At 38.1% G+C, this 13,816-nt stretch overlaps 1 protein-coding gene across 1 annotated transcript in view; it reads right to left on the reverse strand.

Moving 5' to 3' along the window:
- Positions 1-8,835: 8,835 nt before the first annotated feature.
- The window catches only part of LOC107299170 (alpha-synuclein-like), a gene marked incomplete at its 5' end in the record, with an annotated part of 27,129 nt that continues 22,148 nt past the window's right edge, over positions 8,836-13,816 (reverse strand). Inside the window, 2 exons of the mRNA XM_015828537.1 lie at positions 8,836-8,868; positions 11,788-11,874. Of these exons, the coding sequence (XP_015684023.1) occupies positions 8,836-8,868; positions 11,788-11,874 (120 nt within the window). The remainder of the gene's footprint in view (positions 8,869-11,787; positions 11,875-13,816) is intronic.

Below are 13,816 nucleotides of genomic sequence, written 5' to 3' on the forward strand. Positions count from 1 at the left end.
CTTTTGTTTGGATGTGTGTGTGCATGTATGACACACCAGCAGAGTCAAATTAGGCATTTTCTGAAATTTTGACACACCGAGCCCAAAGCGTTTGTTGTCACTGCCATGATATATAATGTGAAATAGCCTCTAGTTCAGTGGTTCTCAACCTTTTTAATGCCGCGACCCCAACCGGTCGCAAGTCGAGGACTAAACCAGTCGTAAGTCAAGGACTAAACCGGTCGTAAGTTGAGGACTACCCAACCGGTCGTAAGTCGAGGACTTTCCCTGCCCGGGAGCGCCACGCATGCGTGGTTCCGCCCCCTGCACTGGCCGAGGCGTAGCTGGCAAGCGGCAGAGACGGAGCAGGCTGACCACCAGCTGGCCCAGCCCAAGGGAGGTAAGGCACCCGCCGGAAAAGGGGGAAAAAAATGGCGGACAAAAAAAATGGCGGACAGCCTTGCTTGGCGACCCCCATGAAATGGTCGATTGACCCCAAATGGGGTCCCAACCCACAGGTTGAGAACCACTGCTCTAGTTTGTCATCTGCTTAAGAAGCCAAGGTCCCAGCCTGAGCTCGGCTGCCTTAAGCCACAAATTCTGATAAGCTCATAAAAGATCAGGGTATTTTTTTTCCACTCTTCTAAAGCCATTTCCTCTGGCTTGAGTATGCTGTCTATCTGCATTACAAGAGAAATCAATAAAAAAGTATTCATTGGCTGCTTAAGGACCAGAGTTTTATTAGGATAGTGGTTCAGAGCACTCTTTCCATTGCAAACTCATTTCTGGCATGACAAATAAGCCGTGATTGGTTTGTCATGCTGCATTTTGATCAATTGCTATTCCAGTGTTGTCCCTGTTAAGGCTGTAATTAACATTATGTGCTCATTGACAGCTGCAATTCCTTTCTGACATCGTATGTGAGTGCATTTACTATGTAATTATTTTGGGGTTCAGGTGATGAGGTAATACTGATGCCTCTTGTACTGTACTCACCGGTATACTGTAAGACTCCAGAGCTTGCTAGTCGTAGAAGAGTTGGCATACATACTCTTTAAAAAAAAAAAGCTGTTTTGTGCTGTTATTTTTTTGTGTTTCCAGTTCAATATCTGACCTATACATACCAGAGACCTGGTGAGGCAGACAATTGTAATTCAGCAATGAGAGATATGTGTGTTTTAATGTATTCCATGCTGAGTTAAATGTGCATTGTTAACTAGTTTCAGAAACAGCTTGTCTGCTTTATTTTCCATCTCAGCAGATGCTGTTTTCCATCTGACTTCAGACTAAGTGTGATGAATTGGCAGCATCTTCTAACTAAATAAAATTGCAAAAATCCAGAGCTCTTTTCTCAACTATGAAGATTAATGCAGAAAGATTCTGTCTAAAATAAACGGTTGGCCACTGTTAAATATTAGGATAATGCATAAATCAAATATTTGCATTGTGATATTGAATTTATTTTTTAAAATAATGTTTTGCATTTATTTATTTTGAGAAATTGCTCCATTTATTTATTATAATATTGTTTATTTTCTTGTTTCCTTGTAAACCTATGGGCTGCTATATAACAGCAATATAAATATAATAGAGTAAGTCGTTCCCCTCATATCTTACTTCTTCATAAATGTTTGATTTCTTTTCCTTTTCCTTTTTTCTTTCTTGTACCTTTAGCTTTCTTTTTTATTTTTCTTTTCATACTTTTCTTTATTTTACTTTATATTTTCTTCCTTTAAAAAAAAAAAAAAACTTTAATGAAAATTATATATATAAATTATTGCTTAAACCAGGATTAAGTAAGCCATGGATTAGTGTGCTAAGTGAATCTAGCATTGATGATTTGTAGTAACTAAAGTTGGATAATAGTACTGAAGTAAAACTGTTTCCAGCAAGCTTTGGAAAAACCCCGATTTGTATGGGAATCTGAGGAAACTTTGCACTCAAAATATCAGTAAGGTTCTGAATTGGTTTCTAAATATAACCTGGCAGGCTTCTATCAGGTAAATCTAGCTGAAAATGTAGAGGCATTAAAGAGATTTTTTTAAAAAAAAAAAACAACAACCCAATTTATGTCCCAAACAAGAGTGTTTTCCAAATATATCATTCTGTGATTTTTAGCCCTCATAACTGAATATAACAAACAAAGCATAGAAGACTATTCTCCAAAGTGCCTGAAGGTAGGACAAGAAATAATGGGTGGAAACTAATCAAGGAGAGAAGCAACCTAGAACTAAGGAGAAACTTCCTGACAGTTAGAACAATCAACCAGTGGAACAACCTGCCTCCAGAAGCTGTGAATGCTCCAACACTAGAAGAGACTGGACAGCCTTTTGTCTGAAATGGTATAGGGTTTCCTTCCTGAGCAGGAGGTTGGACTAGATGACCTCCAAGGTCCCTTCCAACTTTATTATTATTATTATTATTAATAATAATAATAATAATAATAATAATAATAATAATAATAATAATAATAATAATAATAATAATAATAATAATAATAATAATAATAAAAAATTTGGATTTAAAAACTTGGCTGACCAAGAGATGTCTGAAGTGAGAGATCAGAAAAATTAACTCTTTGTTCCAATATAGTGGTAATCTGGAGTGTTTTCAACTCAGATCTGGTAGCTCTAAAGGCGTTGCCAAAGTTGATGTTTCAGAGAGACTGGCTGAGGAATTCTGAGAGTTGAAGTCCACAAGTCTTCAAGTTGCCAAGTTTGGAGACCCCCCTGGCTGATGAATTCTGGGAGTTGAAGTCCACAAGTCTTCAAGTTGCCAAGTTTGGAGACCCCGCTGGCTGAGGAATTCTGGGAGTTGAAGTCCACAAGTCTCCAAGTTGCCAAATTTGGAGACCCCTGCACCAAATGAATGGTTGTAAGTTAAGCACTACCTGTAATTGTCTCCTTAAATTAAATTCAGCTGATAATCAACTATGTTAAAAAGTATTTCTAAGTTTGCTATAGTCCTGTTATTTCCACGACTGCATTCAGTATGATGAGCTTTCACTGTTCTCATCCCATCTGATGAGATCTCATGTGAAAATACTAAAATCTTATGAGGTTTACTTATTTATTTAGCAGCATTTTAGTTACCCTACCTCTAATGGCACTTTTTAAAAATTAAAACATTAAATTTGCAGAGCTATTTAGGGAGATGGTGATTCCCCCTAAACCTGTGGCTCTCATTTTATTGACTCCTACTGTGTTTTTAATCTATTTAAGCATGCTCAGTAGATTGCACAAAATTGTGAGCCATACAGCTGTTTTGTTTACACGTGGGTATACAATATGGTTTATTATTTAATTAACACATGGGACAGATGCAGGTATTACAGATATAGAAAATTGAAGTGAGCAACCTACTACAAGATGTATTTGCTGTTATTGTTTATGTCCCCCAGCTAGCAATAAGGAAACAAAATTGAACAAAAGATAATAAAGAACTAAAAAAACTGTTAACGAATGAAAGCCCTGGCTAAAAGGGAATGATTTGGCTTTTTTCCTAAAAAGAGAGCGTAGAAGCTAAGCATAACCCACCATTCCAATCTCTTTCCAAGCGAGCAAAAGCGAGAAAACACTTTCATGGGGTCAAGATTTCCTACCAGAGAGAAGATGTGGTTTAAAGGTTTGAATGGTCTTGTCAGACCTGTTCCAGTGGTGGGATTCACACGGTTTGTAGCTAATTTTTTGTTGCCCAGGCCCAGAACGGACTTCTGGAAGCGGCACCCACCTAGAGAACTGGTTGTTCACATATTTGAATCCCACCACTGACCTGTTCCAGCTTAGGCATTCAGGAAAGAAAGACCCTCAACTCCATTTGTAGTGAAAGGTGTACGATAAGTGGTTATAGCATAGCAAAAACAGGTCTGAGGAATTCCTGTGAAAATCCAGTAATTTTCCCTTCTCTCAGGTTCTCCCCCCCTTTGTCATCTTGGTGATGTCCAATAAGATTCAAACTAGGTGTTTTGGTAAAACTTCCACATTTTGGCGCCTCTTTGGTGGGTGTTCGCATTTCTTTCCCAGTATGAGGTCCTTGGACCTCTCAACTGTTGTCTATGGTTGGCACCTCTGGTTCCTGTCATCCCCCTCCCTATATCCTCCCATTGCCCCCTCCCCAAAGTTTATGGCAGGCTGACATCAAAGGGAAGTGAAGCTGAAGCGGTTTGATGGCAGATTTGACAAGTCTTCCTTAATCAAAACAAACAAACAACCCATCAACAGTCAATCAGATAAAAATGAAATGGCGGTGAAGAGTCCAATCCTTTTGTTTCCCAACCTTAACACCTTTTCAAATGTGTGGACTTCAACTCCCAGAAATCCACATGCTGGCTGGGAAAATCTGGGAATTGAATTAGGCACCCATCTTAAAGTTGTTAAGTTGCTAAGATGGAGAAACTCTGTTCTAACCTGTTGTGTTAGTTTTGGGGATATATCTGGAGAGCTGCTATTTTAAAAATGAACAGTCAATCATATGAGCCGGAAGATCCAAGCTTTTAATCTCATTGAGCTCAAGTTGTAAAGGACAACCACATTTTTGTCTTCAGTTTAATATTTCCTTTCCGCTCCCTGGAATTCTTTTAAAATGATGGCTCTCATCTGACCTACTTTTCTGGCTCTCTCGTGTGTTCTTCCCACCTACAGTTTTTCCATCTGCCAGGCATTTTTAGATCAGAAGAGCTTCTTAAATATTGTTAAATGCCAGGTAGTTTTGCCCAAATAGTCTGGATCTACTTTTAACTGGATAATATTTTGTTATTTTAAGGAACGAACATCATTCACAAAGGGCTTCTTTTATTCTTAAAGTAGAAGTGCCCACAATAAAAAAGGAAATAGCCAAATTGCTCCAAATTAGAAATATCTAATGGCCTTGAGAAGATCATCATGCATTTCAGAATATGGCACCTGATGTAGAACTTGACAGCACTAAAAAAGAATAGTTGATATATGCAGCATTAACCATAATAATGGTTAATAAATGTTTCAGATTCTGATGATTTTAGGAGAAATACCCCAAAGGTTAAAGCTGTGAGACAATGAACCAGCAAATAGATTCTCTGTTGATAAAGGGGAAATTTCATGATTCTGACTCTGATCAGGAGTCTTTTCCAAGTTTAAAATTCATGATCAAATAGCTGGCATCATTTGGCAACAACCACCTTCAGAGAAATTAGATGGTTCTGAAATGACTATGAGAAAAAAAGGCACTGGAAACACTGAATATTTTGATTTTAAGCAGAGGATGTTTTCATAGACCAGACCAAAAATCATTCTAGTAGGCTTTATTCTAGGACTAGTTTGTCTTTTAGTGCTGCTCTGGCCAAATGTCTGATGGACTTTTTCTATTGCACTTGCTTTCCCCCAGCCACTTATCAGTAGCATTGTCAGATGAATTTGGAAGTCAGTGTAGAGATTTTTACTATGACCTCAGTATTGCTTTCCTGACTTGATTCACCCTCCTATATATTTGTCATAGGGTTTCTTGGTTTTGGTTTAGCAATAGCAGTAGCAATAGCACTTATATGTCACTTCATAGTGCTTTACAGCCCTCTCTAAGCGGTTTACAGAGTCAGCATATTGCCCCCAACAATCTGGGTCCTCATTTTACCAACCTAGGAAGAATGGAAGGCTGAGTCAGCCTTGAGCCGGTCAGCATCGAACTGCTGGCAGTCAGTAGAATTAGCCTGCAATACTGCATTCTAACCACTGTACCACCACAGCTTTTTTACAAGATGTATCCACCTAAGCATTATGGAAACCATGATGTATGACAACATGTATTGTGTGATCCATTTTATGCAGTAAACAAGGACTAACAAACCCAGTCAGTGTGGGATCAGACATGCTCTTTACTGCACGAGTGTTTTGGATTAAAAACAATGAGTAGAAATTGTAAGGAAGCAGATTGTGGTTGGTTTATGATAATATAAGAGAAGGTGATACTTTTTCAAGTGAAGTACAGGCTTGCTGTGGGAAACTATCTTATCTCGTCTCCTTTGATCAAGAGATTGGATGAAATTACCTCCAAAATGCTGCCAGTTCCAGGATTCAAATTAAAATAATTTCCAAATCCATGGGTTTATCAAGGAGGAAAGTATATTCATCACGAACAGTGTAGGGTTGTTAAAAGGCTTTAATGTCACCTAAATCTGTTCGTTCTATTGGAAGGTTTACTACCATGGTAGTTCCTGATTTGCAACAATCTACCAAAAGTGGCAAAGCCAAACAGATTACCACATGATGGCATTCAACCTTGATCCCTTGTTACTATTTACCAAAAGGTAGTCTCCCTCCAGTGGTGGGATTCAAATATATGAACAACCAGCAATTCTCTGTGTGGATGCCACTTCCGGAAGTCCATTCTGGGCCTGGACAACAAAAAATTAGCTCCCGGTTCTGCTGAAGTGGTGCAAACCGGCTGAATCCCACCACTGCCTCCATTCAAGCAGAAGCAGAGAGTAAGTAACAACATTTCTGCATCTCATTCATCACCTAGCCAATCTCATGTATTATTCTGCAGGCAGCATTGCCTGATACTCAACGTCTATGTTGGAAGCACATACAGACAGGATAGCTTTTGATTCTTGTTCTTCTGATCATTTTATGGGTTTCATTTGCTGGGGTCAAATTCAGCTGGTCTTTGTAGATATTCAGGTAATCAAACAAAAAGAGACATTTCTTTTATCTGGGAAAGAGGCTATGCCAACTCTAAAAGAATTTCATTAAAATGCAGCATATTATTCATGCGCTGTCTCTCTCTCTCACACACACACGTCTACACATACTCGCATAGAGGGTTACCGTGGCAACCATAAAATCCTATAGGCAGCAAACTTTTCGGCTATGGGAGGGCAGGTTTTCAAGAAGGCACATGAACCCAATAGCATGGCTGCAAACAATCTTGAACCATGAATAGTTTGGTTGACGTTTACCTAAAAGGTGTGGTGATAAGGGGAAGATTCATGTAACAAAAAGACGGATAAATGTTTGTATTTCATATTTTCCACAGGCACTCGGCTAAAAAGAAAAAGCAATAGAAGGAAAAACTCAATAGCACCCTATAGTAAATAATTAATTGATGAGATCTTCCAACATGTCTGTGGCAAAATACATTTTATTTTCTGCATATGCTTTGCCTAGGGGAATGCTTGCTACGTGGTTACTAAGTTCGCAAACTCTTGTGTCCAGAAAATGTGTTAAAGTAGAATATGGCCAAGGCGGAATATATTTCTATTCTGCCTTATAAAATATTAAACTGATATTTCCTAACAATGAAACTTTTATGATAAGCTTAGTTGTGTACTTGCATAAATCATGTTAACTGAACACGCATTTAAGAAGAACCCTTGTGGATCAGTCTGATGGGCCATTAACATCATGATTTGTGATTTCTACTGTTAATGTTAATGTTTCCAAATGTACTGGTTACAAACAGCAGTAAAGGCACTAATGCTCCCCAGTTCTCCAGCAACTGATATTCATTTATATTCTCCCTTTGAAGGAGATTAATGCTATGAAAAGGTCATTATGAATGCGCTGTTGGCTAGCATGATTAAAAACTATTGATAAACTTTTCTACCGACATTTATCTTATATTACAAAAGCTATTAAATATCCAGTGCACATTATCATTTTACCCGCTGTCATTTCACATGCTGCTTTTCAGCTAAGGCTTTAAGGCTTTTTAAACTATGATAAGCCTTTATAATATTGTTTGGAAGAGAAGTGGAGATATGAAGGGCTGATGGTAGACTCCAAGGCAAGCTGGTGCCCTGATTCGTTCCAACATTAGTTATATAGGTAATCCTTGATTTATGACTGGCCACTTTGAAATTCTGATATCCAGACCTCCTCTGTGGTCATGTGACCACATTTTGGGTGCTTAGCAACCTCCCGCATTTACGGTCCTTTCAGCATCCCATAATTGCGATTTGTGTTTTTTTTCCCCCCTTTGGAAACCGGTTTCACTTCTAGGTTCTGGGGAAAAACACCATTAGTGAAAAATAGGTCCACTTAATAGCCTCTTTGTTTGTTTAATGATTGCCACAAAAGAGGTGATAAAATCAGATAGGGTCACATGGTGACCTGCTTTATGACTGTCATGACTTATAACTGAAATTGTCAGCTCAATTATGGTCATAAGTAGAGAACTACCTGTGTTTCCATTCACAGCAGTCAACCTGTACAGCTATTAATGTGTGAAGCTACCTTAGGAAGAAAATGTTGGGATGGGAAGTACTAGTTAGTCGAAGCCAATTTAGCAGCTCCTCTTTGAACAGTCAATGCATTTTATTTATTCCAGTTGGCCATCTTTATTTACAGATACAAGTTAGTAAAACCTATCACAAACAGTAATATTCCACAGTTAATATTTATAGGTGCATAGTTCATGCTCAGCTACTTTATATATATATATGTATATATGTATAGAAATATATTAACAACTTTCACAACAGGGTCATTCTCAGACAGCAAAGAATGACCACAGAAAACATTTTAAAAACTTCCATACCATAAACAATACTAAATTACCAATGATCTATCAACAAAACATTTACAGCTTTCTAAATAAGGAGTAGACACTTAGGTGTTCTTTAAATTGTTTTTCGGTGTTTAGAACTTGAAGCCACAATATCCAAACAACAACAATGGTTCTTGGACCCAGCCTCCATTTCAGGAGGAGATTGGTCACAGACATGGAAACTGAACACAATTATAGATGCTCCGTTCACTGTTGATGGAAAACTCCAAGACACTATAAAAACTATAAAAAGTAGTTTACACATTGGAACTCAGCACTTGTACAGGACAAGATGTTTTTGTTGACTGGTAGCAAGAGATAGAAAGAAAGAGAGGAGATTCAAGCTTCTGGTTCATAATCCTGGTATTCTTCCTGTTGGAACAGAAAGAAGAAGGAGAAATTGAAAGCTCAATTCAGAATAAAATGTAGTTGTCATGAAATGGTATTGTCAGATTTGAGATAGATAGAAGATTGCAAGAAAAAGACCTCTTCTCTGTAGGTCTCAGACCGATGGAATAAAAGGTAATGTGGACTTGTTTCTGTTTAGTCTTTATTCTGAGATATCTTTTCATCCCTTGAACTCTGTAGAGCCTTTAGAACATGGAATTCTCTTGCTAAGAAAAATCTCTGGTGAAAACCCCCAAAAACCCTAGAACAACGCTTTGTTTTTGTTCCCCTAATGAATAGTTTCAGGATTTAGTTGGGTACTTAAGCTATTGCCTGCAAAAAGGGGCTGATGTATTCAGGAAATATAATTCCTTGTGAATCTGAGATAAGTCAAGTTTCCTACACGATTTGTAAGCTGTGGAGAATAGGATGTGTAGGTGGATACATCTGAGGGACAGTTAGGAGAGACTGAAACACGACTCCTTTCTTTTAATTTGTGTGTGTCTGTGTGTGTGTGTGTGTAGTATATCATGCATACTAAGGATCTTGGAATGAGAAAATCTGTCCTAGTTGTGCCTTCTGCTAGGAATGCAATAAACTAGATTCAGGTTCTTACTCTTTTCCTTTTGGCTTTCTCATTTCTTTGGGATAGTCTAGAAGGAGAAGGTAGATTTAAAAAAATGGAGCTTAGTAGATAATATGGTATCTCTGCCCCATAGTTGGTGATCCATACTTTGAAGAGGAAATGCTTGCTTCTATTCTTGGCTATGGCAATGCATACTACATGGGCCTGCCCCTGAAGACCACCCAGAAGCTTCAGCTGCTCCAGCATGAAATAGCATTGGGCAGTCATGATATGCACATGTAATACCACTACTTTGCAAGCTGCACTGATTGCCTGTTGGCTTCTGGATATGATTCAAGATGTTGGTCATTGCCTATAAAGCATTATATGGCATGGAGCCTAGTTACTTTGCAGACTGCCTATCTCCCCTAGTATTCTCCAGGGCACCTGAGGGTAGGACAAGAGGCAATAGGTGGAAGCTAATCAAGGAAAGAAGCAACCTAGAACTAAGGAGAAATTTCCTGACAGTTAGAACAATTAACCAGTGGAACAACCTGCCTCCAGAAGTTGTGAATGCTCCAACACTGGAAGTTTTTAAAAAGAGATTTTGGATAACCATTTGTCTGAAATGGTATAGGGTTTTCTACCGGAGCAGGGGGTTGGACTAGAAGACCTCCAAGGTCCCTTCCAGCTTCTATTCTATTCTATTCTATTCTATTCTATTCTATTCTACTCTACTCTACTCTACTCTACTCTACCCTACCTTACTCTACTCTACCCTACCCTACCCTACCCTACCCTAGCCTATTCTCCTGATTGGTTTTATCCCACAAGACTGTTGTGTTCAGGTTCCTTTGATTAAACAATGCCATCTTGTAGGACCTCAGAAATGTGGCTTTTCTGCTGTAATGTCTGCCTTCTGGAATAAGCCCCTTACTCCCTGATCCATATGCCTCTGTCATTTATACAGAAGAGGAAAAGGATAAATGCCTTCATGCATGATAAATATACACTCCTGGATGGTGCTTGTCCTTTGGAAAATGCTGTAATGATCTCATTCACAATCTTAAAACCTCTCATTTTGTATTTGGAGGCAGGATATTGCCGTGAGAAAGAAGAGGTGAAAATGTTTTGTCGAAATCTATAATTTGAAACAGCTTTGAGATGTGGTGTAATTAGGTTTGTAGGATTGCATATATATTTCTACATTTAATGTTTTAGAAATTGTGTTATGGAGGGTTTTGTGATCAAAATGATGCATAAAGCATAAAGATTCTTAAACCATTATTGGATTTCAATTTCCTGTCAGCCCCATTCAGAATACTCAATGGCCCAAATGAAGGGATTGTAATTCAACAACTTCTGAAGTATTTTGTCTACTGGCTCTATCATAATGACGTTTTTCATATAGCTGCATAATTTTTGTTGTCGCCAGAATGAGTGTAGTAAAGATGTTTACAAAATATTTAGCTTATTTTCCTTTCTGTTTTGCAGAAAGCCTACTTGCATTCCTAAAATGTTCAGTAATAGAACCTCAGAATAATAATGCACAGAAAATAAAAAAAATCCATTCATCTCTTGTTTCTATTTCTCTACCCACTTATCTTTTGATACAAATAGAAATTTTGACAGCAAGAAATAGATTATTTTTGATCATAATTGTCATTATGGCAATTTATGAGCTTCCAGAGATTAGAAATTTTACTACTTTTATCAAAGCTCCACTTGCTTTTCCTCAGAGTTCTGGAAATGTTTCTCCTGAACATCCATCTCAAAATTTCTTGAGGGTGAATTCACCATCTCAGGCCTTACCAGCTTGTTCCCTATAAGTAAGTGCCAGATAGGTTTATTCCCAAGGTATTCCTCAACTTACAACAGTTCATTTAGTGACTGTTTGAAGTTACAATGGCACTGAAAAAAGTGATTTATGACCATTTTTCATACCTACAACCGTTGCAGCATCCCCATGGTTACGTGATCAAAATTCAGACACTTGGAAACTGACTCACATTTATGACTGTTGTAGTGTTTGGGGTCACGTGATCACCTTTTGTGACTTTTTAACAAGCAAAGTCAATGGGGAAACTAGATTCACTTAACAGCCGTGTCACTAATTTAACAACTGCAGTGATTCACTTAACAACTGTGGCAAGAAAGGTGGTAAAATGGAGCCAAATTCACTTAACCAATGTCTCACTTAGCAACAAAAATGTTGGGCTCAATTGTTGTCGTAAGTTGAGGATTACCTGTATTTCAAACAGAAATGGACAGTGCCACATCTTCTAGTTAGGCAACCATTATTGGAATACTCTGTGAGAAGATGTCAGAAATAGATTTACCTCAGGAGGCATTTCATAGGCCTCGTTTTCTGGGTCTGCTGGATCTGTGTTATCCATATTTCCTTCCTGTGTAAGTCCTTCTTCATTCTATGATTAAAATAAAACATAGATATGTAAAAAATGATATTTCTTCCCATTGCCCCATTTCCATACAATGTTTTGCCATTTAGCTTGGCAAATGGAGTACTGAACATAAGTGTTATGTATTTGCCACATAGAATAGGAAACATTAAACATTCCCAAACATGGGAAACAAGTTTTCCCCCCAAAAATTTCAACTTTGAGTAGAAGGCTCATAAGTACTTACTGAAATTCTAAGAAGACTAAAGCCTTGATTGCATCATAGGCTTTCTGTGCGTCCATTAAAAATGATACATTGCCAAGAAATCTTGGTGGTTTGATGATACACACAGTCTAACGATGTACTTCCATTATGAAAGTTAAAACCATTGTCTTAATGGCACCCAGACTCTGGCTGTTTTTCACAGAAATCCAATTTATGATATTCATTTACTATTTCAGTTACAATATTGAATTTTCTTTTGTCTTAAGTCATAAATCTGGAACCTCCTTATAGAAGTATGGATTTCTGGTAATGTATAACACTTCTCAAAGTGTTATACCCAGAGTCGGGCTGAGCAACAAATTAGAACTGAAATCTTAGCTTATCCATTTCCCAAATACAATTGGTTAATGACTCCTTGTTCTACATTTTTGTAAAATGTTTGTATGCTTCACAACCTAACAAGTATCAATCACATACTTTGTAAGAAACTCTTGATTTGCAAATGTAGTATGCTAGTGACTACTATAGGGGAGGCTATAGGACTACTGTAGCCTTTTCCAAAAAGGCTGAACTTTTAGCTCTTTTAAGATTTTATCTGGGTGGGATGTTCTAAAACTAGACTTGTCTGGGAAATTCCAGACATGGGATAACCCTTGTTATTACAGCCTCACAATAGTGTTATATTTCTTAAGAATCTATGGCAGCAAAAAGTTAATACCACGTTGGTTTAAATAAGAAGTTCCATGAAAGAGAAAATGCTATTTCTTCAGTCATGAGATCAGAACTAGCATAATTTCTCCTGAGAACTTTATAGACAGCTCTCTATTTTCCTTGCGGAGTTTATAATAATGCCCTACCTCCAGTTGTGGCTTCCTGGTATGCACTGAAATATTTAACACCTTGATGCAGCTGCAAGTTCAGATCTTACTTAATGAGGCCATTTCATCACATCTTCCAATAGGGACAAATTAAATGCTCAGTTGTGCTTGAGTGTCATGCATCAGATTGTAACTGCCTCAGTTTCTAATTTAGCTTCCAGCTCAGGTCTAGTTTTAAGAGAGAGAGGTCTGTAAGGTCCATGCCACAGAATCTGCAACACCACCATGTCTAAAAATGCCCAATACTTTCATCATGTGCTTTCTGTGCTGATATACTTGTGAATAGGTGAAAATGCCACTGAGCATAAAAACCATTAAGACTGCATTGCCTGTCATGAGTGCAAAACCAAGGAATTTTGAACTGACAATGCTTATTTTGAACTGAAGAAGTATGAAACTTTTCTCATTGTATTTGGCAAAAAAGCTTCACCTTTGTGCAAAAGGCCATAGTTTTGAGACTCCTTGCCTCTTCCTCTTTTCCAGCTCAATCTTTGCTTCCATCTTCCAATGAATCTCAGTTCCTTGTTTTTATATGAAACAAAAAGCTGACCTTAGTCTGAAACGAGAACTCTTCCCTGTGGTAGGATTACATCTTTCAGCATTCTAGCTACCAAGAATTGACCAGAAAATCTTCACTTTATACTCCACAGAATATGAGATCAGAGAAAGCATTTTCTTAGACCAGAGGTATCAAACTGCTGGCCTGCGGGCCGGTTGCATCATGTTGAGGCTGTGCACACCCCAGCTCTGGCAATGCAAAAAAAGTCACAATATGTCATGACACGTCACATGACACGGCGAGTTTGACACCTATGTCTTAGACCAGTGATGGCGAACCTTTTAGAGACTGAGTGCCCAAACTGCA

Source organism: Protobothrops mucrosquamatus, unplaced genomic scaffold, assembly GCF_001527695.2.
Source record: "Protobothrops mucrosquamatus isolate PMUCROS unplaced genomic scaffold, P.Mucros_1.0 scaffold4638, whole genome shotgun sequence".
Taxonomy (NCBI): Eukaryota; Metazoa; Chordata; class Lepidosauria; order Squamata; family Viperidae; genus Protobothrops; species Protobothrops mucrosquamatus.